Consider the following 25,453-nt stretch of genomic DNA (forward strand, 5'->3'; position numbering starts at 1 on the left):
TAGGCAACGTGACGAGACAATGTCCATATTTTGTATGTATTGTATTATTGTTTGTATTAAGTCTATGGTTTTGTTTACCAAAAAGAAAATCCAACCATGAGTCATTGTCTTTACATTGTTCAGTATATCGCAGTCAGACTTTCTCTTGACTCTAACAAGAGGATAAATAACATGAATCATTCATCACAGACAACATCCCGGAAAGTGTACATTTTCAAAGTTGTCAACTTTCCTCATCTGTGACACAACATCTCCTAACTGTTCGGAAACAAGCTTTTGAATGAGGACATGAAGATGAGAAAATGTGGAGGAAAAGCAGGGAAGCATTTAACAGTTATTGATGACATTTCAAAGAAACACCGGCAAGGCCACCAAGTAAACAGCCGTTTAATTACATTTACTCGGTCAAGTGAGGAAGCATACATTTACATGTAAATGTTAAACAAACACACATTTTTAAAGGCTAGTCTGTGTGTGTCTTTCTTGATGTTTGTAGCCTCCTTTTTCTTTTATCTTGTCTGGACTGTAGATATTTTCATCACTGCTCCCCTGCTGAAAGCAATCAATCAGCGTCTTGTCTTAAAGGAACTGAGCAGGTCAACTCAAGGGAATATTTCAGGCTTGATTTGTGAATAGACTGCATCTTGTCTGCTGAAAAGGTTCCTGATGTCCTCACTGAGTGTACTCTTATTCCAAATGGGCAAGAAAAAGGAATTATTTAGTGAAAGGAGGACATACTAAAGAATAGCCAAATGTGTTGCTTTGTGCAAAGTACGTATTGTCTTATTCAGCTTTATGGTTTATTAATGACCTTAGAAAATAACATGTTGACATTAAAGACAGATAACCTTTTATAATATAATTGTCCAGTTTATTTGAATACAATTTAAAACTGGTTTGACAAAATGTGACTGTGTTTTGAGTAGACAAAATCTATCATAATATTTTGGATTATTGATTCCTACTGGATTATGACACCTTTTCATCGCATAACTTTTAAGAACATGAAGATATCTTGATCATGATTCAAACTGAGCTAATTTAATTTTAGGAGGAGTTGCAGTTGTTAGTAGAAAGAAAAGAGACGCTTAGATTTAATTCCACATGGGGCAGTGCAAAACACATTTATGTCGAGGCTTTGTTGTATAAATATACTTAATAAACATTTAGAGAATAAGGCAAAGACTTGAGGGATCTGGCTGCCAGAGGCTGAGCTGGACACACACATACAGTTCACGTATGTACAGTCTGTGTATTATCTCTTTGGGGCAAAATGGTAACGAAAGCTGACTACTGCTAACATGACATGAATTCCTGTCACTTTGTGTCTGACTTAAAAGCACATTGACAGATAGATAACATCTAACTGTAATCACCTGTTCCGATATTCAATTATAAGGCAAAGCATTGAACATTTAAAAAGAATATGCTGAGAATTGGAAATGTCTGATGGACTTTTAGTTTTATCTGGCACATGGTTTCTTCACTTGTAGAATATGCTACAGCGCAAATGGGAATATACCCTTGTATCATTAGCACTGGCTCTTAATCTTTGTCACTGCCATTTCACATATCCTGTTATACAATCTGCAAAGCTTTGGATTGTCTCTGTGTGATCTTCCCGTTTTTTGAAGATCACATTCAGTGTTAGGTTGATCTAGCGAGATGCAAGAATAACAAAAAACCTGCATGATGTCAATGTTGTGGGGTGCTACAACTATAAATAGATCTCTTAAGCAATTATGAGCCCACACTTGGACCTCAGCACATACACCACTGAAACTTGTCCTCTTTAATAATATAAGACCTTACATAAGACATTTATATCTCCAACTCTGTGTCTAAGCCACATAAAGAAGTTAATAATTTAGAAATGTTATGCAACTGTTTTGCATATTTTTAAATCCTTCAGTGGCTTACAAAAACGTGTTGGTGAAAAAGTCACAGTGTCTAGAGAAAGGTATGTACATCATCACCTGGGTGTGGGCGGACACACAGACCACAGTATTTTAATATCCATTATTAAAAAGCAGAAGTAAATTGTTTAAAACATACCATAATAACAGGCCTTTCTTAAGCATGATAGAGCTTTCATTATGTTACGAGACTCCAACTGTGTATGGGAAATCAATTATAGATATCAAATTGTATTGTGTTTTAAAATGTACATTGTACAGATTTCCCCTTTGTATTAGAATGTAACAATTGGCATAGACTCCTCCCATAGCTGCCTTCTGTGTGGTCCCACACAGGCTACACTCTTTCCTAACTCACTGCTCTCAGACATCAATCTTCTTTTGTTATTCACCACACAAATGTTTTTTAAATGTTGCACAGAGCATGTTCTCTAGATCAGCTTTCATTCTTTCTATTCCACACAACATCAATAACATTAGGAATTCCGCAATAGTTTAATAAGCCTCGACTTGTGCAACACTCATTGGGGAGCTTGTGACTGGACCAGCAGTGCTGCCTACCAGTCAGTAAAGCTCCGTCCCCTTTCTCCTCTTCCCTGTTGCCCTTCATACAGATGAGCCCCTTGTTAGCTGCTAGCTATCAATGCTATGTGTGGAAATCGACATTATAAGAAGTGGCTATGTTGACCATTAATTGACCATCTACCATTGTGCCCATCTTTTAGTGTATCAATACCAATCTTTTCCTCTTACTCAAAATATCATGTAATAAACCTACAAGTACCTGTAATCATTCAGAAGTATATATTAGTAGGCACGTAGTGCAGCAAAGTGTGTTTTCCATAGTCTCTCAGTGGAGCTGTTGGTGATAATCATATGACAGCAGTTTCTGTGTGTTAGCAACTAGCTGTTATTTTCATCCGCACAACACTGCTTGACCTTCAGTAAATCGACGTCAACAACAATTCAGGTTTGCTAAGATTTTCAACACACATGAGCTTAAAAAGTTTCTCAACTTTCACCAATTAGACAGTTTATACCCTGAATAACCAACAAAAATTTAAATTGGAGTAGGTGGGCAGAGTGCTTTTGAGGAGGCAGTAACAGAAAGGGTTTGCACAGGTGATGGGAGAGAACAACAAAGCCTTTACTATAGATTTTTTAACAAATCAATCACTGTGCAGGAAAGTGAATAACAACAGCAAAGCAATGGAAGGCCCTGGCAGCGTGGGTGAGATGCTCCCTTGCCATCTTGTCTTCAGTGGGTTTTGAAATAGAGGACCTTCCAATTTGTGTTCTTTCCTTGCATACCCCTAGTTAATCTTAAGAGTCATTGTTGTGTACATAAATGTATTAAAATGTCCGGGAATCAATAACAGTATCTTTATTTTATCCATACCTATATTGATGCCGCTTATACTCATTGATGCTGCTTATTGGTATCAATACAGTACTTCAAGCAATAATTACAATTACTTTCTTGTGGTATAGCAAAATGAACTTGAATAAAACTAAACACTGTCTAGTAATGAAAGTCGCTTCCAAGTTACCTCCACCCCCCTTCTTTTGGCGCCATTGCTCAGAAAATCCCCATCTTTAAATTCTGCCTTCATTCTCATCTCATCTACACATCTGAAAAGTTTTGTGATGCCGAACCAGGCCGGGGTAAAGTGTGCTCCTTCTTCACTTCCCAACCCCCCTACTTCTGACGCTTTTGCTTGGGTTTTCATTGAATTTAGGCCTTTATTTTCTTCACACCTGTCACATTTAGGAAGTGCATCTTGTACTGGTTTTATGCTTTGCAATGACAAAAACAAGTCTATCTGTCTGTGGACAGATTTCGGTCCGTCCATCAAACCTTCTCCAGATGGAGGTTCATGTGTTGTTCTCAATCTATGTGCACAGGTTGCTAGATACTTTAAAGATGGGTGGGACAGCAGATTAAATTAGCTAATTAAATATGCATTGCATAAATGTAAGAGCATCACCATAGCCAACCAGTACTATCTTATGTTGACTAAAGCTATCACGTTTTGTCAAAACACTTGTCACACAATAAGCTTTAGCTCTCTACCTTAAAGTTTCATCCGATAACGATGGTTATCCTGATACAAGGTTTTTGCTTTGAGCGTATGATAATTGTTTTTAGTGAAGTGGACATGCTGCAAATGTTGGGTTCAATGTTACCCTTCTCTTCCGTTCATTTATTCCTGTCCACATGTTAATACAGTCTGCAGAATGTAAACAGAACTACAACTTAGTCTTGTTTCTTCATTCATTATGAAGCCCTAGACCAAGGGTGCCCAATACGTCCGGTCGATCGCAAAGGTAGTGTGGGTAGATCGCATGACATTGAAAAAAAAGAAAAAGTTAGCCTATCATCCATCCTTACTATGGCATTTGCCACTTGATTGACGTACAGGTAAGCCAGTCTGAGATCTCATCTTTTCTAACACGCAGTTCACCGCGGTCAACCGCGCCAGCTGCAAATCACTGGTGAGCTGATTACCTAGTAGTTAGCCTTCCAATTTATACAATTATACTAAAGAAAGGGTATAAAATTGACGTAATGGCCAAAAATGTACTGAGTTGTATTGTGCCATACGGGTTCATGCAGTTATGCAAGGTACACCAACATAAGGTATACTCAGTATATATAAATAAATATATGTTTAGCATTTTTAATGTAGGTAGATCATTTTGACTTGGTCATTTTAAAAGTAGCTCCCAAGCTGAAAAAGTGTGGGCACCCGTGCCCTAGACATGAAGAAAAGCTTTTTTGACAGTAGGAATGACTCAGGGTACAAGTCTTCACTTAAGTCTGTTGGTGAGTTCTTGACAAAGATATCAGGAACTCCCATAATGAGGTCTTTACATTTCCTTCATCTTTTAAATCCGGTCCATGTTAACCTCATACTGAGTACACATTATATGGAGAAATGAATGAGGAAGGTGTCATCAATTTAAGCTGTTTAGCATTTGCGGTCAGGTATGTGATATACAAAATGAGTTGTTTGTCATTTAGAAATGACAATAACATATTTTTGGTCACTTTATTTTCAAGAAAAATACCTTCACTAGCAGGGATGGGTAGAGCAGGCTGCAGAAGACCTTTGGCTCCTTATGTGGAGATGCTAGCTCCTGTTGCTCTCTTCTGCCATCATCTTTTTCGCACAATGTTAAAGGTCACATGAAAAATGCATGAATGTGGCTTGAGGATGCATGACGAAGTGACTGTGTACATAGCTTCTTGCTGTCTGTGACAAGGAAGGATTTAAAAAAGACTCTTAGTGGGAACTCCAAGGAAATACCTGAGCCTGTTTTGGGTTCACATTAAATTGTATACATCACAGGGTCTCTGCTAGAAATGCTTAAAATGACCTTGACTTGCTGGTTGTTGACTGTGGATGTTTGTTTTTATGTATGACCAATTTGAACATGAAAATACAGTCAATATTTGCCATTAACTGAGGAGGGGACTCATTTACCATTCCCATCTAGTAGCAATCTCTCTCTTCCCATCACTTACATATTAAACCAGTCGGTAAAATCCCCAGTTAAGTGTATAAGATTGTGAAACACTCTCCCTGTATTATCACAGAAAGGGAGCCACTCTGTATTATCAACTCCATTACTTCTGTCTTCATCAAGGAATAATTCAGCAAGACTAAATCTTGTTACACAAGTCTTTGTATCATAATTGGGGCTTAATATATTTTTCTTTTTTATATTAAATGATGGAACATAATCCAATACCGTATTAGACTCATTTCCCTGCTCCACATTGTAAACAATTTTAAAGGAATTTTCTAGTTATGAGTTGACAGTGAAATCATAAACAGCTAAACTATCTTTTTGCAACACAATCCCTAAACTTTACTTAAACTATTTTACTATAATCATTTAAAAATAAAAAGCTATCCAACCAGTTAAACCAAGCAATAAAAACGTATTTTCCCTTATTCTGCTGTTTAAATATCACTGAAGAAATGTAACATTTATTTTCCATTGCATTTAAATTAGGCCAGTGTTTTGACAGCAGCCATAAGCATTGATATACAAATGTCTAATCATGCTTTTTTCCCCATTATCCTTTCTGCAGTGGTCGTGTGAAACCATTGCTTGGCAAATTTAGCGAGCTTGAAGCCTTGTTGTCTAACATGAACATTGAGCCAGGCAGCGTGGATGCTGTCCTGTTGGATGCTGGCTGCTCCTCCATGCAGATGGACGAGGCGCAGAGAGGCTTCTCCCTCAGCAAGGATGGGCCCCTGGATATGAGAATGGATTGTGAGAGGTAATATATTTACAAAATACAGCAATTGTATCAGGCTGATGGATCTCAATTTCATTAACAATACAGCATTAACAAAACTGGATACAAATAACTCTAGACTTCATTTATAGAATAAATAATGTTGGGTTCTGCCGGAAAATCGGAATTAATGGTGGCTTGAAAATGCGTCAGCAGTAATTCGAGCACCAATGTCAGTAAAGTAGCTTATAAAAAAGGGACGTTGCACATTTTTCAATAAATAAATAATAATATGTAATATGTGAAAAGCAAAATAAGTCATATGAATATTAAAATGACAAAACTATTAATTTTGATTAAACGATGGGCTTTCCATTTTCCGTTTGACAGAAGTTTCTCGTAAATATTAGGGCAAACCTTTCCTTAACCATGACCACAATATTTTCCTTCCTTCTTTATCATTACATTTACACTGAAAATATAATCTTTAATGATTATGAACAAGTATGATTGGGTTTTTGTCATAGTGCGTAGCATTTAAATGGTTCAATAAACTTTAATTTTGAAACAGATAGTTTCGCCAGGCTTTATACGCATATTCCAATAATCCTAATCCTAAATTTAATTTCTATGTTGAAGGTTGATTTATCACACTGTATGTATGTCTGTGCATAATACGTACGTATGTATGTATGTATGTATGTATGTATGTATGTATGTATGTATGTATGTATGTATGTATGTATGTATGTATGTATGTATGTATGTATGTATGTATGTATGTATGTATGTATGTATGTATGTATGTATGTATGTATGTATGTATGTAGGTATATTGATAGACATATATGTGTAATTATATTTTTATTAAAATGTTTAGTTTATTGAATGTTTCTCATAAATATATATGAATCACTTCACAAGGTCAGCGTAATGTGCAGATCTACCAGCTAAAATAACCTCATTAAAAGCTATTGCACAGGCTGCATCTCTCTTTTCATCCCCTCACAATCATTCTATTCATAACTGTCAGCCATAAATGTTTTCAGCTGTATCTCAGAGTTGTCAGAATTCGCCGCTGTCAGCAAGGACGTGACGTCAAGCAGCTTAATTGGGCTTCTCTTTGTGCGTAGGTACCCCGACATGCCCTGCGCTGCTGACGTTGTGAATACCTTAGATCAACAGGCTCTTGCATCCATCCTCACTGCATATGGGGAAGAAAGACAAGCCTGGAAAATAGCTTCAGCTATTGTTGAGGCACGCCGAGTCAACCCCATCACCCGGACACAGCAGCTGGCCAGCGTGGTGGCAGGTAGACACAATCCTGATTAATTATCCTCAGCATTCTGGAGGCTGCGATGAGAAAATAAAACACAAGTGAAGTTATTAAGGCTGTCTCCAAATTATGAGGACTGTGATCTCAGTCGTCATCTTCTCTTCTTCTGCCTCTGTTTTTGGTGCCTTTCTTCCCCACCTTCCACCTTCTTTTGACAGAGCGAAGACAAAGCCACAGCCGAGACAGAATGTGGCTAATGCCTTGAAAACAAACAATATCTCACACACAGAAACCAATCTCTCTCTTCTTCCCCATTGCTCTTTGCTTTGTTTTTGTTCCCTTCTTTTCCACTATTTCTCGACTCACAAATATGCACACACACCTGACACAAAGGTAAACCCCCACGTATGCTCACACACATGACACACTCGTGCATTAGGAAAGGATAACATTGTTTGTCTTCAATGATTGTTTTTTATAGCAGTATGCCTCCACATTCAAGCTGCTGAACGAGTGAGTGCTTCAGTACTTATTGCACGGAGCAGTATGTGCGTCAGTGTCACCCTGGGAAAACAGGTGTGAGTAAGAGCAGCTGCTTGATCTTTTTGAAGATTAAAGCGAGTCACTAGCAATGTTTATTTGAAACAATCCAAGAGGTTTTGATTTAAGAAAGTTCCAGAGGGATCTATGAACAATTGTGACAGCGATGCTGGCAGAAAGACATTTAAGTCACAGGATAAATTGGAGGAAGCCACTTGGGGGCCTGGTGGCATTGAGACATCAGAAAAGAAAGGTCTTTTGGTCACATTTCTCCTACTGTACTTTTTACAGTTAAGGTTACCAGTCATCTATCATTATATAGAAAACATTTCATATTGAATTTTGTAATTGAAAATAACAAATACTGCAGCAAATAATGTTTATTTGAACTTAAAATAGCTTGTATCAGCATCCAACAGGTGGATTTGTTATTTGATTCGTTATTAGAATGTAATTGCAGAGCAATTTACTTGTTTACAGATGCATGGAAAACCATACATAGGCCTATTTCCCTGTCAAGAACTGGTTAAAACTGATATTAAACTTCAACAAGACACATGGTTTTCTGGTGCAATCTGTAAGTGAAGAAAGGTAAACGTAGATATGCTTGAGATTAGGAGATTTAGAGAGTGAGCCTAATAATTAAACCTTATTTGTTTATGTTGTTGGGCTGTTTCACTGATTGTGTAAGTGTTTTGCAGCACTTTGTACAATTATTTGTTGATACAATATCAACTACATCATCTCTTTCTAGAGATCTTAAAAATCCTCACACAATCCAAGAAAATCCACAATCTTTTTTTCAGTTCTGTCTCCAGTTGGGATTTATGTATATTTGTTGTCAGCTGTTGTAAACACCAACCCAGTGCCCCCAAAGTTCATTGTTATTGGACAATCCTGCCGTATGTGACGTTTCGTTTAGTGCCAATGTTTATTGCAGTGCAACGTTTGTGTTGTACGGATAGAGGAAGGGGTGTGAAGGTTAGGGTGGTGGATGAGTGTGTATCATATTTATAAAGTGAATTATTTTATCTACAATGGTGTTTTGATGTTATCCTTAGCTGTGAGTCACTTAGTAAAGACTGTTTCAGTAAATCATCTTCAATCTTTCCTGACACTTAACTATGAGTGAGATATCACTGCCGGATGCTTTACAGATGTGATTAGAAAGGTTCTACAAATAGCCACAGCAGTGCGTAGTGGTGTTGTTGTGCAAAGTGCTTTAAACCCTGAAACAGAAAGCAAAGCAGAATTCTACCCCACATGCAACTACAATAAAAGTGTGTTTACTTTGCTGAACGCTGACAGCAAGAGTCAAGTGAGCTTCATTTAGCTACATTACAGTCAAATGCATTCAACAAAACAACCCAATAAATGGCCTAATCACCCTGTACTAAACTGTGTGTGTGTGTGGCCAGAGGAGAGGAGATGGATGCAATTATTTAGAGACACACACACACAAGCTATTTAACGTTAATTTCAACCCAGAGCAACAACAGTAAAACACGTTTGGTGGTCTACTTAAATTAATTCAACATTAGCACGTCAGCTTTCACTGCCACTATAAAATGCATTGACTCAACCAGTTGCAGAGTTCCACAAATATCCACAAACCATCCCATTTGTGTGGATGTGTGATGAATGTTGTTACATGGGTTGAGTTGCATTATATACCAATATCTCTGCAATAAGCTTATATTAGGTGATCTGTAGTTTGATATTCTGATTTATGTGACTTTGTGTGACAATGGCATATTTGGCTTGTTGAACTTCTTTACAAACAGAACAAAATAATTTCCTCAGGGATTAATAAAGGTTCATCTCCTTCTTCTTCTATAGTTTCTATCTTCCATCTTTTTCTAAACCAAAACTTGCATTGTTGAATGGAAAAAGATGTAAAGTCCAAAATGGAGGAGGCTATCAAATTAGCTTTGGAATTGCAGAGGGCTGGCTGGCTAACGCTAGCATAGGCTGCTCCCTGTCAAATGGCATCTCCCCAGATTAACCCCAGCTGCAGCAGCTACCCCTGCAAGCCGTTACTGCATCATGAAGCATCAGCACCACATGTAAATAAATGACAGTGTGCAACTGTATAGTGTGACAAAGCACTTAGTTTTGATACATTCCCGTTTGTTAGTGATGCTACTTCTTTCTCCACAGTGTTTCAGTTGATGTTTGCCTCACAAATTGAAACATTTCAACTTGATCAATAACATCATGTTATATGTTGTTCCACCCCAGTTGTGTCAATGTTTTCCTGTTCAACCTGCTCTGATCAAACTCCTGCTTTTTGTTTGGGCCAGGAACACCAAAGCACCAAACACTGTTGTTGTCCAAATATCTTACTGTGGAATGTAGTTGTGCTGCTTCTTTTGTTGTTGCTTGCCCTAAACATCAAATATAGCTAATTAAGATGAGACATAAAACAAAAGGGTCAGCATGAGCTGTATTCTAAATACTGTGCCTTGTAATAAATTCACAGTGTTGTGATTCCTTCTTAACTCCCCTTTATGTACATATCTTAATCTCTTTGTTTCTCCATGGATCTGTCTGTAGGACCTTTGAAAGATGAATTAGAGAGAGCGCATGGCTTGGTGAGGCCAGGGCGGGGCCTTGCTGTGCAGGCATCGTATCGATTGCAGTGTGAGTCACACCTTAGGCTGTTTAGTGCAGGAGGAGATAAATGCCACATCACTCACGTCTCTATTTATTGCGGTTTTCTTTAGGTCTAATTGTCTAATTTCTCTTTATTATGAGCTGCTCAAAGTGGAAATAAACTGTTCAGTTGTATTGACATAGAGTTAATGTTTTTTTAAATGTTATTTAATAGATTTTCAGTTAGCGTTTTGAACCCAACATATTGTCTACATTTTTGGACCTTTTTGTGTTTGAATTCTGATGCATTCTATACCCTGCATGTTTTTTTAGCAAACAAGTGCACAAGCCTGTAAGTGCAGTTTCTTTCTACGTGTCTGCAGTTAGCAATGCCTTTCCATTTTAGGTGTGCTCAAAAAATGAGGGGATATGAAAAGTTCTGCATGAAAAGTTATCTGCCTTTCAAAAAGGCAGGTACGGGTTGTTCAACAGAAAAACGTTTCAACCTTTATTTTCCAAAAATAAAGACTTGGTGCATCAGCTAGACGGTAATAACTGGAAAAAAACCTCAATATTTTGGCATGTTTAAACAGAAATCATGACGTGGTGATTTAGTCATTTTGTGCTCCGTAACATATATCCTAAACTTGGCGTTGAGTTGACTGATGGACCATTAGAGGCATTTGGCTGCATTTACCTCGGTATTTAGTGGTACATCAGCCATATCAACACCATCTCCACCCTCCATCTAATACTCACAGATCCTCTGATGGACCTGCTGATCAATCCTGCTGGAGCTCTCTCTTCACTGCTCACAGCAGCAATTATCCATGTTTCTGTGGTACATCTTGATAAATCTACTCATCACTTTTTTGTAACTTGATTAAATTACTTGCTTTAATAATATAAGGAATTCATAATACTTAAGTGAGTTCATACAAAGGTATAAGTTACTGTACATACATCATAAAATATAACTAATACATTTTATTAAGTGGCGAGGTGTTCCTCTCTCTTGTGTTCAGCTACAATAAGTTTATACTTACTGTATAGTATCATTAGAGATGATTAGGTGAAGGACCTCTGCCACTAAATACAGTCCAGTACTCAGTTGCATTCATTTAAGAGGCTTCTTGTATTCTTAAGACTGTGGACATCTAAGACATCCAAACTTTTTTAATGTTAATCGCATACTGATAACACCTGTGGGTTGTTGAGGTCCTATATGAATCATTAGTTCACATGAGCCTTCAGAGTCACAGGACTTCAGGTGTGGATTGGTAGTGTGGTAGCTGTTAAGTGGTGTGGCAGTCCCCCACTGTGTTCATAGAGGGTTGTTAAAGTTTGACACAGATGGGCTTTTTCACTCCTCCTTCAGATGATCTCTCCTGCCCCTCCAAAATCTGTCTTTTACCAAACTCACATGGGTGTCACTGCATTTGAACTGCATACTGTATTTGTAGTTGCTTGTGTAACCGGTGTCGATAAGTATGAGAGGCCGTCAAGCTCACAACTCATACTTCGTCTTACAAACAATATCAGAATCTCACCAGACTCTTTCACACACAGCATCATACCATCTTTAACGTACTGTCATTCATTCCTTCATTTACTATCATACTATCATACATAAATAACTATTCTCTCTCAAACACAAAAACAAAATCTCTTAAACGCACCATCATACTCTCGTACACACACCACTATCGTCTTTCACAAACAACTATAATCTAATAGAACATTATATAATAGTGTATGTGAAAGAGGATAGTAGTATGTGTGTAATCGGTAAGCAATGTATGTAAGACAGAATAATAACCTTTGTAAGAGGGAATAGTATTTCATGTTAATAACAATAGTCATATATGTAAAACAGAATAGCAGTGAATGAAAGGCCGAATAATAGCTTATATAAGAGGTAATAATAGTTCATGTGAATGACTATAGGTATGTGTATAAAACAGAATGATAGGGTGTGTGCATACGAATAGTTATGTGTGTGAGAGAGTATGATTGAAAAGGAAGTGAGTTTGATTGAAAAGGAAGTTGGTCTAAATTCTCAGTTCCTGATTGGCTCTACGTTTTTTGTTTGACGGACACCGTCCACAATGGCAGTAGACTACTACTAATTTTCCCTGTGTAACCTGAAGAGTAAAAGGGTCAAGTCCGTCAGAAAGTAATGACTGTAAGTGTAAGCCTAACACTTACACTGACTGTAAGGATTAGTAACATGTATTGTGTTTGTGATGACATTTGGAGATGTTTAAACTGCGTTAAAATGCGTTAACATTCGCGCTAGCATACACGCTAGCGTTAGCCATACTAGCCTGTATACATGCTTATTGCACAGCTAGCATTAGCTATATTTACCTTGTTTACACTTAGCGGTCCTAAGTGTTAATCTGTGTATGTTACACTTGCATGTATGAGATCATTAAGTGCCTTGTAACTTCTTTTTGTATAGTTTCACTCCGTTTGAATGTCAGTAGACTGCGAATAAGTCAATAAAGGAGCATGGCTGCTCATTCCCTGGCTCTCAAAAGAGTTTGGCTGTTTAATCTATGTTCACACTGAGACAGTACAACACATAGAGAGAACAGTACACCTAGTGTAAGTACATACAAGCAGGTCACACAGTATGATCACAAATAGATATTTTTTGGATTAAATATGATCTATTCTTATGTAACAAGACATGAAACTATTAAGTGTTAATTAAGTCTAAATAACTCAAAATTAGGTACTACTGTCTTATTAGGCCCATATTGAGCAGAGCATATTAAGACCAAAACTCATGTACAACAACTTCCTTACTTGCAATAAATAAGCACTAATTAGAGGGTTATTGAGGAAAAACTCTCAACTAATGGCCTATTACTTGTATAATCTGGTCATGTAGAATAAGGCATTAATACGTGTTTTTATAATGACTAATAAATAGCTAATATACTGCTAATATGCATGCTAATTATCAACTAGTTGATGGTGAATTTGTGTACCTTAATATAAAGTGTTACCAAAAGTTATTATTGCAGCTCAAATGTAGCCGTGCTCTGAGCAGCTTCAGGCTTTGTTTTCAAGGCTGTAAACCAGTCAAGGAATGAATATTTAAACTGGCTTCCTGTTGGATCAACCTGACTTCCTTTTAAAGTATGCTCTCTCACAACCAGTACAATGTCCTCCTGTCATAAGCTCTCAAAAACACAAGGGTTGCAGTCGAATAGTCCAACAATCAGCTCCTAACGTCTAACCCTATCGTCTATTCCTTGACCTCTGAGTGAAACGTCACGGGGTTAAGGGATAGTGGATAGGAGAATTCAAAAGGACTTAGGAGAAGAGACTGCGGTACTTTAGAGAATCCAACTGCACTTTCACTATCCGACGTGTTTATGATGCGCCAGCGGACGTCATGAATGTGCGTCTGCTGCTGTGGGGAAACTATGGAAACTACAGTTTTCTATACAGCGGACAACATGGATGTTTAATAATAATACATGGGACTTTTATAGCGCTTTTCATGAAACTCAAAGACGCTTTGACAGAGAATTAAGAAAAGAAAAAAAGAAAGACAAGAGAAAACAAAAAAAATAGATAACAAAGAAATACAAAAAGAGATAAACAAAACAGAAAATAGGGGGGGAGGGGGGTGGTCAGTGGTTGAATGCAGTGTTGAACAGGTGGGTTTTGAGTGATGTGAGGGAGGAAGAATCTCTGATGAGAACGAGGGACTACTGTAAACTCATCTAGAGCCTCTGCACCGTGCTTTGATGCTGTTGTTTTATGCTTTATGAACGTGGACAACAGAGAAACATATTCTTCATGACCAAAGTTGGAATTGAAATAAAAAAGGAAAGTGCAACTTATGCTCGTCGTCACCCTCTCCCTTACATTTACTGATAATTTCAGTAAAAACTAACATTCATATTTCTCTTTTTGATTATAATACTGATGAACGTTCAAAACAAAGCACTTTGGCAACTTACCACATACGTTTTAAAATGCTTAATAAGCACCGTAACTTTCATGATATTATTTCTCGGTCATAATCGGTTGTTTCCATGAAGGCCGAATGTTGTGTGACGGCAAATGCTGTGGCTGTGGGACAGCATTTTCTCTTAGTTTGAAACCGCCTTTCTTATCATCTAGACAGTGCTTCTCAAAGTGTGGTCCGCGGACCACTGGTGGTCCGTGAGCGCCCCCTAGTGGTCCGTGAGTATATTGGTACAATTTCACATTATAAATAAATTAATAAATTAAAGTTTTACGCACTCTCGCGGGAATATCTCCGCAATGGAGCGAGCTTAAGTTGTACTTTCGATTGTTTGATATAGCCCAGCACAACACCTTCATCACACATGTTGCCACTTGTTTGTACCATTTTCAGGCGATTTGTAATCTGTTCTAGAAAAACGATGTGATTTTGGATATTTGTGGAGTTAGGTGGTCCGCGAGTGTTTTTTTATTGGTTAAGTGGTCCTTGGTATGAAAAAGTTTGAGAAACACTGATCTAGAGAATTCGAACGGCACTTATCATGGCTGCCAGTGAGGTACTTCCGGGTCATTTCACTCCGTTAGGAAGGTTCCTAAGAGAAACAAACTATTCGACCGCAACCCTGCATTGTCTTTCACATACACTATCATTCTCTCTCACACACAAAGTTTTCCATCTTGCATACACTACTAGAGTATAATATTGTAGTATGATGTGGTATGTAAGTGGGAATAATAGTGTTTCTAAGAAAATACAGTTTGGTATGTAAGTCAGTTTGATTTATGGCCCAGACAAAAGTGTGTGAAAGAGAGTATGATTGTGCGTGTAAAAGTGTTTAGCAATATGTATAAAAGAGTTTAATGGTGTATGTGTGAGATTCTGATATTGTTTGTAAGACCAAGTGTGAGCTGTGAGCTAGACGGCCTCTCATAGATAAGCGGTGTCTGCGTTGTGTTGATGTTGTTGATGGATGAGACCCGAGCCAGCATACAGTCGAGGCGATCTCCGTTTATTCACTGACAATATACAACAAATTAGTATTACATTTGTTATCCCTCACACTCACTCCTCTCACATGGAACATTTACAAAAAGGGAAGAGGAAACGTGAGGGACACAATATGAAGGGAGTAGTCCCCACAAAAAGAAAATCTCCTGAGTACATTGACTAAATTCTGGAGGTTCCGCCCACTGATTCTATACCTAGTCAGGTATTGAACGTTTAATAAATAAAGAACACAGAATTATTAAATACAAAACACAGAATTTGTGTGATTATACTAAATGATAAAGAAATATTTAACACTAAACACCACTGCATATTTACAACTGTTACACTTGTAAAAGCTTCTTAACAACATTTCTTCTGTTTACAAGATCCACTCACTTTTACCATCTCTTTGTCTCTAGGGTCGTTTCCTCCAGCTGTCCTTTACGCCCGTAAAGACAGACTCCAACGGTCTGCACACGTAGCCACTAAGACTTTCCAGGCTCTGCGTATCTTTGTGAATGATGAGCTGAACGAACTTCACGCAGGACTGAGTGCCGCCCGGTCGGTACTGGCACCTGGAGGACGTCTCTGCGTGATCACTTTTCACTCACTAGAAGACAGACTGGTTAAACGTTACCTCCAGGGAGAGGACTTGTCCAATCTAGATCACTTCAGCCCGAGGAAGAAAAGCAGTGGGAAGCAAAAACAGGTAGATGCAAACAGAGAAAGTGGAGAGGTTTACTGGCTTCCTCTGCGGAGAAAAGTCATTACCCCAGAAAGGGACGATGTAAATGAGAATCCTCGAGGACGCTCTGCCAAACTTAGGGCAGCACTCAGACGTTAACATTTTTTTTTAAATATGAGGGAATTTAAATTCTTTCTCTTTTCATTAAATTGTTTAACTTTTATACAGATAGAGATTTTGTTTTAACAATTAACACGTAAGGAGGTTAAGCAAAGGGTGCAAATGCAACTATATTTGTCTGCTGCCTTCTTTTTGTCTTGACTGCAAATTTTGGATTTTTTCTGTTTCAACTATCACAATTAAAGTGGTGGAAAGCCATTGAGGGTTGTATGCCATCAACAACAATGGTTGGTTAAGGCTCTGCATAGTGATGGATGAACTCTGGATAAGAGAGAGAATGATTCTGACAAACAATATGACTCGGGGTTTGAGCCCAGATTTTTGTTTGTATTGGCAGGTGAAAGAAATAATTGGTGGGACCATGTGTCTACAGAGGTGAGCAGTGACAACAACTTGTGTGCTTAGAAAACTGGACTTTCCAAATTGGGGCAGGTGGTTTCATTTTCATCTCACTGTCTTCAATAAGTGCTTGGAGCTGGTTAAGGTGTCATCTGGAAACTTTGGTCATGTAATATAGCATTGTTCGACATTTAGCTCACACAACGACACCAATCCATTCACTCTATGAAGACTGTAACATGTGATTGAGAGCTTTGAAAGCTAATAAATTTACCTTTGATCTAAGATTAATTAAGGTCAAGAAGTGAACTTCCAATAATAAAATAAATGAAGATAGATTATTAATTAGAAGGGATGATAATGTCTACAGTTTAATATAATATAAAGTATGTACTTAAAGTTTTGCTTCGAGAAGAAAAAACTTTAGGTTGCCACTTCCAAACTCCAATTGCGCTGGTCCATCTTTCTCTCACCTTCCTTTAGCTCGAAACTCGACTGAAAACCACACATTGTGTGAAAGCTGGTTAAAAATTGATGTTTTTTTTTACCAGAGTGAAAGTATTTAATCTTTTTGTTTGCTTTTTGTATTGTAAAATGTTGGACATTTTACCCCGCTTCATTGCAACACTATGGTTTGATCCTCACTGTTAGGATCCTGTACGAATTAAAGCTTTCTGTTTTCCATTTAAATAAATAAACTTTTCTTGAATTGCTGACAGAGTATAAGGCGTTTATTGCAGCTATATATCTCAACATATAAAAAAAGAAACACCTTTTCTCATTGACGTCTGTATTTTCCCTGAACCTCCCTTGATGATTCGCTCAAGTGAAACCTCTACTGTATCGTATGAATCAGTAATGCCACTAAATACTGAATGACGCAAGTGTCAGAAGTGGTGCTGAATGAGCTGGTTGGTTGTTTCTGAGCATTCTCTCACCTTCATTCGTAAGCAGATGAGGTGTTTTGATCTTTACTATTTGACTTTGACTAATTGTAATTGCTCCATCAAGATTATTAACACTTTTTTTTCTTTCTCAGTTTAGTGCACTCTAAATATACCCTTTTCGTTACCTTGGAAACTAAATGGCGCAAGTAACATTTAACTGTGTCTAAAATGATATGCAGTTTATTTTTATTATTAAATAATGCCATATCGTGAGTTTGTTAACCCTCCCTTTTGACATAAGTGAACGTGTCATGAAATGTTATCTGTTGGCTGCTTTGCTCCCATTTTATTTCCTTAATATATTTACTGAATCACACTGTTTACCATTTATGGTAAGAAAATGTTACTCACGATTTCATCTCATACTGATGCGTAAAAGTGTTCATATAAATAGAAAAGAATAAAGAAAAGGGGGAGAGATTTCAACTTTTTTAAGTGTTCAAAGGTTCATCCTCAGTAAGTGGTCTTTTGTACTGCCACCATTTTCCCTGCTGTGCAAGAAGTCCTGTTGTCATGTTGATGTGTGGGTGGGTGCTTGTTTTTTTAATACAATCTTCTGAACAGTAACTCAGCATCTACACATTATAGAGACATAGTATTCACCCCATGTACTTCACTAAAAGCAAGGTTGTCTCAATGTCTGATTTTGTAGAAATATGTTATACTTCATGTGGTTAGTTATTAACTCATGATGTTTAAGGATGACAGTCTCTTGTATTTAAGAGGGATCTATTTGCATACAATTAATACAATACTAATTACTATGTTTTCATTAGTGTATCATCAGTCCACCATTTTGCACCGTGATGTTTCTACGGTAATTCAGAGTGGACAAACCAAGCTCTGTCTCTACAGCCTTTACTGAAGGCCACCTTAGTTCTCTTACTCAAACTTCACTGCTCCTCAAGTTGTGTAAAGGATGGTCGCCCAGTGAGTAGAAGGTTCAGGCTTTAGCACTTAGCAGTCACCCAGGGTTAGGGTTAAGGAAATCGCCATGTTTAATTTTAATTAGTGATGTCATTTGAATAAAATGTATGATTTACATCAGGTGGTGCGGTGGAGTTATAAAGAAGTGAGACCTGTGTAGCCTGCCTTTCATCTCTCTCCTTGAGATGAGACTGCTAATGCAGTTGGAGGCAACATAAGTACTAGCATGTAGCATTATAGTAGTTCAGTTGCATTGTGGGTAATGTAGGCGCCAAAGAAGATATCTTTGGTTTTCAATTTTTAAACTGTCCATCATGAGTGATGCTGTGATACATTTGTGGAAGTATAAGTGTGAGTTACTCGCACTATTCTTAAATATGTCCATGTTCTGCTACTCTGTACTCAATATGACAGGGAACTTTACTACTTACTTTTGAAGACTAAAATTTAATATAGAACCCTGTACTTAACTCAACATAACATTTTGAAAGCAGAATTTTTACTTCTTATTTTCTTATTGACATAATACCTCATCTACTGTGTTTAACATTATGGTAGTTCTATGGGTATGGGTATGGTGATGTCATGGATAAATGTCAAATGTTTTGCCCCGATATTTGTGTTTTTGTAACATAAGGTCTCAGATATAAGCATCTGATAAGGGGTCATATCAGTTGAAGCTCAAATAACCATTATCCACTGTTGAGACAGGGATTATTACAGTCTTGCAAGCAATTGCAGATATAGTGTCAGGCTAGAAAATGTAATGTACATGTACCAAAATACATGGTTTCAATTTGTTTTTTTTCTTTAACAACTGATGTTTGTTGCTCGATGCAGGAGATGATAAGACGGGAACATCAGTAATATAAATTACTGTTATCTACGACTGCAAATTCTCAATCGCCATGGAAACAGTTACCTCAGATAACAGTAAATATGCTGTAAAACGAAGCTATTATTGTAGACTTGGATCAATCCATAAATTGACTACCAGATGCGTAACTAATAGCTACTGTGGTTGAATCACGTCTCTGAAGCTGCAGGCAGACACTATCAACATAATCTAACCTGCTGCTAACAAACATGAAGACAAGATTAATGTTTTCACTTGATACCTACAATTATCAATTGCAACAAAAGAGCACACAACAATGGTGTTTTTATTTTGGTTTTAAAGATTTGCACTGCACATTGGTTGGTAGGTTTGCTTTTCCACAGGCTGAGGAGCACAGAGGTACGATAAATGAATCTGGATAGTGTGAGCTCAGTACGTCAGCACAGGATGTTTGATTCAAGCCTCAATCTTTCACAGACTCACTATAACCCGAAAAAATTACACTAAAGGATTATGAATCAGGAGTGGCCCACTAGTGATTCACAAATTGCACCTCACTGTCTACATGTGTGGCTCATACTCACATCTCTTTTTTTTATTTGAATCATTTTACATCATATGTGCTTATCATTGTCTCAACATTTGTTAGAGCCAATCTCTAATTTAGGTGGCACACCTTAAACTGCACAGGGCCAGATAACTTGTAATGAGGCAAAGTTAGTGACTTCCATGACTTGAATCACTTTGTCATCACAGCAGGGACAGTTAAGTGTAAAGCTAAAAGAGCTAACATGTTACAAACTGAAAATGTAAAATAAATATCCAGAGTTAGGATTTACATTTTTAAGAACTTACATACTGTTGAATGAGTTGAGGGCAACTGAAGTGTCGCCATGATACAAGCCAGATTTGAAAAGGATTGAGGGAAACATGAAATGCCATTAGTCCCACTGAGTTGAAACTTGTAAAAGGTAAGAAAAACTACCAATGAAAATAAAACGTTGACATTGAACATTATTTGATTGTTTCTGTGATGGCCACAGCCACACAGGGTAAACCAACTACACTGCATCCTCATCTTCAGTAGTTTTGCTTCAGTGCAGCTACAATAAAACATGCCAATTAACACCACACATTTACTCTAGATGGTAAACTCTTTATTTGATTGTAATCTGACATTACTTCAAACATTTTAGCACAGCTAATACACAAGTATTTGTTTGTATTAATTACATGCTTTGTCTCTTGAGTTACCATGTCCATTGGGGGAGGTTACTTCCTGGTTCAGCAAAGGGCGTGGCCGAGCGCTGAGGGATCATAAATACTGCAAGGAGCCAATTGGGACAGATTGGGACAAACCACCTGCTTCCATGTCAAAGGGGGGATTTGGGTTTTGTCAGTGTCCTTTGTGTATAATGTGACTATTAATTATCTCTTGGGTTCAACTTGGTTTGGCCAAGCCCCTATATAGGTTCCTTGGTTTTTCATTGTAGCAGGTCAGTTTTGTTGAGTTAACACCTGTTATGTGCCTTTGAGGTATTTTCTGTTGACCTCTTTTATAGGCCTAGTTATTGTATGATGTTCTTGTGGACTTTTGGGGTAAATAAAAGCCCTAGTTTATTTAAACCACTCCTGTGTCCTGTTGCCTTACTGCTTGCTCCCTGACAATTGGTGGCAGTGGTGGGATCATTCAGTGGAGGACACAGGTGTTTTTTTTCACTTTCTTTTCTTTAAAAAGATGCAGCGTGGAGGGAGAATTACAAGGAAACCGGGAGGACCGACAAGCCTTTCAAATGTCCAGGAGAAGCAAGCCAGTAGTGAAGAGGAGGACAATGGGGCCTCTGGAGTGGTAGAAAGCACTAAGGGTGAAGGTAAGGAGCCATCCATGTCGGACCTGGTGGCCCTGCTTCAGGCTCATATGGGGCAGACGGAGGCTCAAGCGGCAAAGCAGAGCGAAATAACTACAAGACAGGAACAGCGTTTTGAAACAATGCAACAACAGTTTCAGCTTTTGCAGTTAGAAGTTCAGGCCAGAACATCTCCAGTACCAGATTCTCTGTCCGCAGACCCTGATCCATCAGAGGTGGAAGTCTTACCATCCACCACTCATCCTCAGGTGCAAGCTGAGTTTTTTACCATGGCTGCCCATCCAAACCTTGCAGGTCAGTCTCGCACACACCATGAGCCCAGAATGGAAAGATTAACGGACAATAATAACATTGAACACTTTCTGATTACATTTGAACGGATTGCTATAGCATGCCGGTGGCAGAAAGCAGATTGGGTTTTTCACTTGTTACCATTGCTTACTGGCAAAGCTAGAGGTGCTTATGTGCATATGGATATTGATGATTCCCTTGACTATGACCAAGTAAAATCTGCTATTCTTTCTAAGTATGACATCAACCCTCAGACCTACAGGCAAATATTTCGTTCCTTGGAGTTTAACCCTGACGAGAGCCCCAAGGAGTTGTATGTAAGACTCAAGGAACTTTATGGGAAATGGATCCAACCAAAAGGTAAATCCATACATGAAATTGGTGAAATAATCATACTAGAGCAATATTTGAGAATGTTGTCCCCTGAGCTTCAAGTCTGGATCCGAGAGCGTGACCCAGGATTGGCGATGGAGGCTGCTGGACTGGCTGATGTCTTTGTTGCTGCCCGTAATAAAGGACAACAATGGAGCTATAACTCATGGAGTTCAAAGGATCGACACAAACCAGTACGATCAGGAGGCACCCTCCGGTGTGGGTAAGCCTCCCATGTGGGAAAAGCAGTCAGCTAGCGGCCCATTTAAACCTCTTGGTAAAAAGCCAATTTGTTATCTCTGTGGAATAGGCCATATAAAACCTATGTGCCCCCAAAATGCAGCCAAAATGACACAAATGTGCTTTGTGCCTCGCCCTCATATTGAGCATGTGCGTAAGGATGACCAGTCTATTAAGATGACACTTATAGAAGTTAATGGACAGATTATCAAGGCCTTGCTGGATTCTGGGAGTAGTCAGACTCTTGTACACCGGAAGTTTGTACCACCCAACATTATTAGCACAAGAGACACGATCCCAATCTGTTGTGTGCATGGAGATGAGAAAAGCTATTCAACAGCTGACATGTACATAAAAGTAGAGGGTCAAACTTACCTCTTGAACATTGGGGTTGTGGATAACTTGCCTTATCCAGCGGTGCTGGGGCGAGATCTTCCAGTGCTTTTTGATTTGTTGGAGGGGAAGCAAAGCCAAAAATGTAATGTTGTAGTTACTAGAGCACAGGCAAAATCACCAAATGAGCACTCTGAGACTCTTAGTGCTTTACCTTTTTTCAATCAGGAGCTTGACACAACATCCGGGAGACCTCGGAAAACTCGCAGACAGAGGAGGCAGGAAAAGTTCCAACACACAGTTGTGAACCCACCATCCAGCACTGAGCCAGATTTATCCTTACAGTTTCAAATGCCAGCCAATATCATGGAAATGCAGAAAGCTGATCTATCCCTAGATTCTCTTTTTCAGACTGCGAAGGAAAAAGAGCCAGGGGCTGAGCTGGACTTCAACGAAGACGAGTATGTTCTGAAAAATGGCATTCTCGACCGTCAGCAGGGGTCGGTGTTGCAGCTAGTGGTTCCCCAAGCAGTTAGATACAACATTCTCTCTTTGGGGCACTCTATTCCCTGGGCTGGCCACCTGGGTAAGCATAAAACCATAGCTCGCATCCAACGGTATTTTCACTGGCCTGGCCTGCGAAGAGAGGTCACTCAATTCTGCAGAAGTTGTCCTCAGTGCCAAATAACATCTGCTAGAACCCCCTCCAGAGCTCCCCTCCAGCCTTTACCCATCATTGGCACCCCATTTGAGCGCCTTGGGATGGACATTGTTGGTCTTGTTGAGAGGAGCAAGGGGGGAAACCGGTACATGCTGGTCATAACAGATTACGCCACAAAGTACCCAGAAGTTTTTCCATTGAAATCCATAAAAGCAAAATCAGTTGCTTTCTGTTTGGTTCAGTTATTTTCAAGAGTAGGTTTCCCTCATGAAATATTAACTGATCAGGGAACTAACTTCATGTCCACTCTGCTGAAACAGGTGTATCACTTGCTGGGTATTCGGAGCCTGAGGACCACACCATATCATCCCCAAACTGATGGATTGACTGAGCGTTTCAACCAAACCCTGAAGCAGATGCTACGGAAGTTTGTCAACAACAGTGGCACAGACTGGGACCAGTGGCTGCCATACCTCCTCTTTGCTTATAGAGAAGTACCCCAAGCCTCCACTGGTTTCTCTCCATTTGAACTTTTGTATGGACATGAAGTACGAGGACCTCTCTCACTGTTGAGGGAGATTTGGGAGGGAAACAAGGCGAGGGAGGGTTCTGTTAACATTGTATCCTATGTTGTTCAGATGAGAGATCGATTGGAGAAAATGAGTCAGCTTGCCCAATCTCACATGGCAGTGGCCCAGCAACAGCAGAAGTCCTAGTATGATCGGTCAGCTCGGCAAAGATCCTTCAACCCAGGACAAAAGGTACTAGTTCTCCTCCCAAGTGATAACAGCAAGCTGTTGGCAAAGTGGCAGGGACCATTTGAGATCAAGAAGCAACTCGGGCCCACAACATATGAGGTATCGACCCCTGGGAAGCCACGCTCCAGTAGAGTACTACATATAAATCTCTTGAAAGAGTGGGTGCCTCGACCCGAACAAGAAGCAAGAGTGATGCTCATCAGGGATGTGCAAGAGGAAGTGGAGGAGCAATACCTATCTCCAGGGGGGGGCTACGGTGAGCCATGACCTCAGCCACCTCTCAGAAGACAAACAGCTTCAGGTGAGGACAATCTGTAGGTCAGAATTATTTCAGGAGAATCCTGGGAGAACAGATATTGTTGAGCATGACATTGTGGTTAGAGAAGGTGCTTCTGTGAAACGGCTGGGTTACAGGATTCCGGAACGCCTGCTGGCGTCACTGAAAAAGGAGGTCGATCTGATGCTGTCCCTGGGGATCATTGAGATTTCGAAAAGCGAGTGGTGCAACCCAGTGGTCCTTGTGCCAAAGAAGGATGGCAGTCTTAGGTTTTGTATTGATTTTAGGTACCTGAACTCAATTTCTCAATTTCTCTGTTTGATTCCCTCCACTGACTGAGCGGTCCAGGGAGCTGACAGCCTTTAGGAAACCATTGGGTCTTTTCCAGTTCACGGTCATGCCATTTGGGCTGCATGGTGCTCCAGCGACTTTCCAGAGGCTTATGGATCAGGTACTTTGTGATTTATCTGGTTTTGCTGGAGCATATCTGGATGACATTGTCATTTACAGCTCCACCTGGGAGGAGCACATGGAACATCTGCCCACTGTCTTGGATCGCCTCTACTCTGCGGGGCTGACTATCAATCCATCGAAGTGCGTCTTTGCCGCTGCAGAGACGGAGTACCTGGGCCACATCATTGGACGCGGTGTGATACGGCCGCGGGTCAGCAAGATTCAGGCCATCGAGTCATGTCCTGTGCCACACACAAGGAAGCAGCTCCGATCTTTTCTGGGCATGGCAGGCTTCTACCACCGCTTTGTACCACAATTCTCTGCCAGGGCAGCTCTACTCACAGACCAGACTGGATCCCGGTCTTCAAATCAGATACAGTGGACAGAGGAGTCCTTGGCAGCTTTTCACGACATCCAGGGATCATTGAGTAAGAAACCTGTTCTTTACAGTCCAAACTTTGATGAACATTTTATCTTGCAAACGGATGCTTCTGATAGGGGTCTGGGTGCTGTGCTTCTCCAGGGGTCATCAGACGACCGCCATCCAGTGGCCTACATCAGCCGGAAACTGTTCCCCAGGGAGGTCAGGTATTCAACCGTGGAAAAGGAGGCACTGGCTATCAAATGGGCCCTCGACTCTCTCCGGTATTACCTCCTGGGTAGAGAATTCACCCTGGAGACTGATCATAAAGCGCTTCAGTGGATGGGAAGGATGAAGGATACC

The 25,453-nt window shown here is 39.4% G+C and overlaps 1 protein-coding gene across 3 annotated transcripts in view; it reads left to right on the top strand.

Annotated features, from left to right (window-relative positions):
• The window catches only part of mettl15 (methyltransferase like 15), a 52,207-nt gene that overhangs the window by 23,029 nt on the left and 3,725 nt on the right, over positions 1–25,453 (top strand). For 2 of the 3 annotated variants that reach the window (XM_034217135.1, XM_034217144.1), the window contains exons 4-6: positions 6,019–6,210; positions 7,302–7,480; positions 15,980–17,478. In XM_034217135.1, coding sequence (XP_034073026.1) covers positions 6,019–6,210; positions 7,302–7,480; positions 15,980–16,404 — 796 coding nt within the window. In that variant the 3' untranslated portion in view covers positions 16,405–17,478. Of the gene's footprint in view, positions 1–6,018; positions 6,211–7,301; positions 7,481–15,979; positions 17,479–25,453 lie in introns of those variants that run through there. The other variant, XM_034217148.1, reaches the window with a different exon arrangement.

Source organism: Gymnodraco acuticeps, unplaced genomic scaffold (genome assembly GCF_902827175.1).
Source record: "Gymnodraco acuticeps unplaced genomic scaffold, fGymAcu1.1, whole genome shotgun sequence".
Classification (NCBI taxonomy): domain Eukaryota; kingdom Metazoa; phylum Chordata; class Actinopteri; order Perciformes; family Bathydraconidae; genus Gymnodraco; species Gymnodraco acuticeps.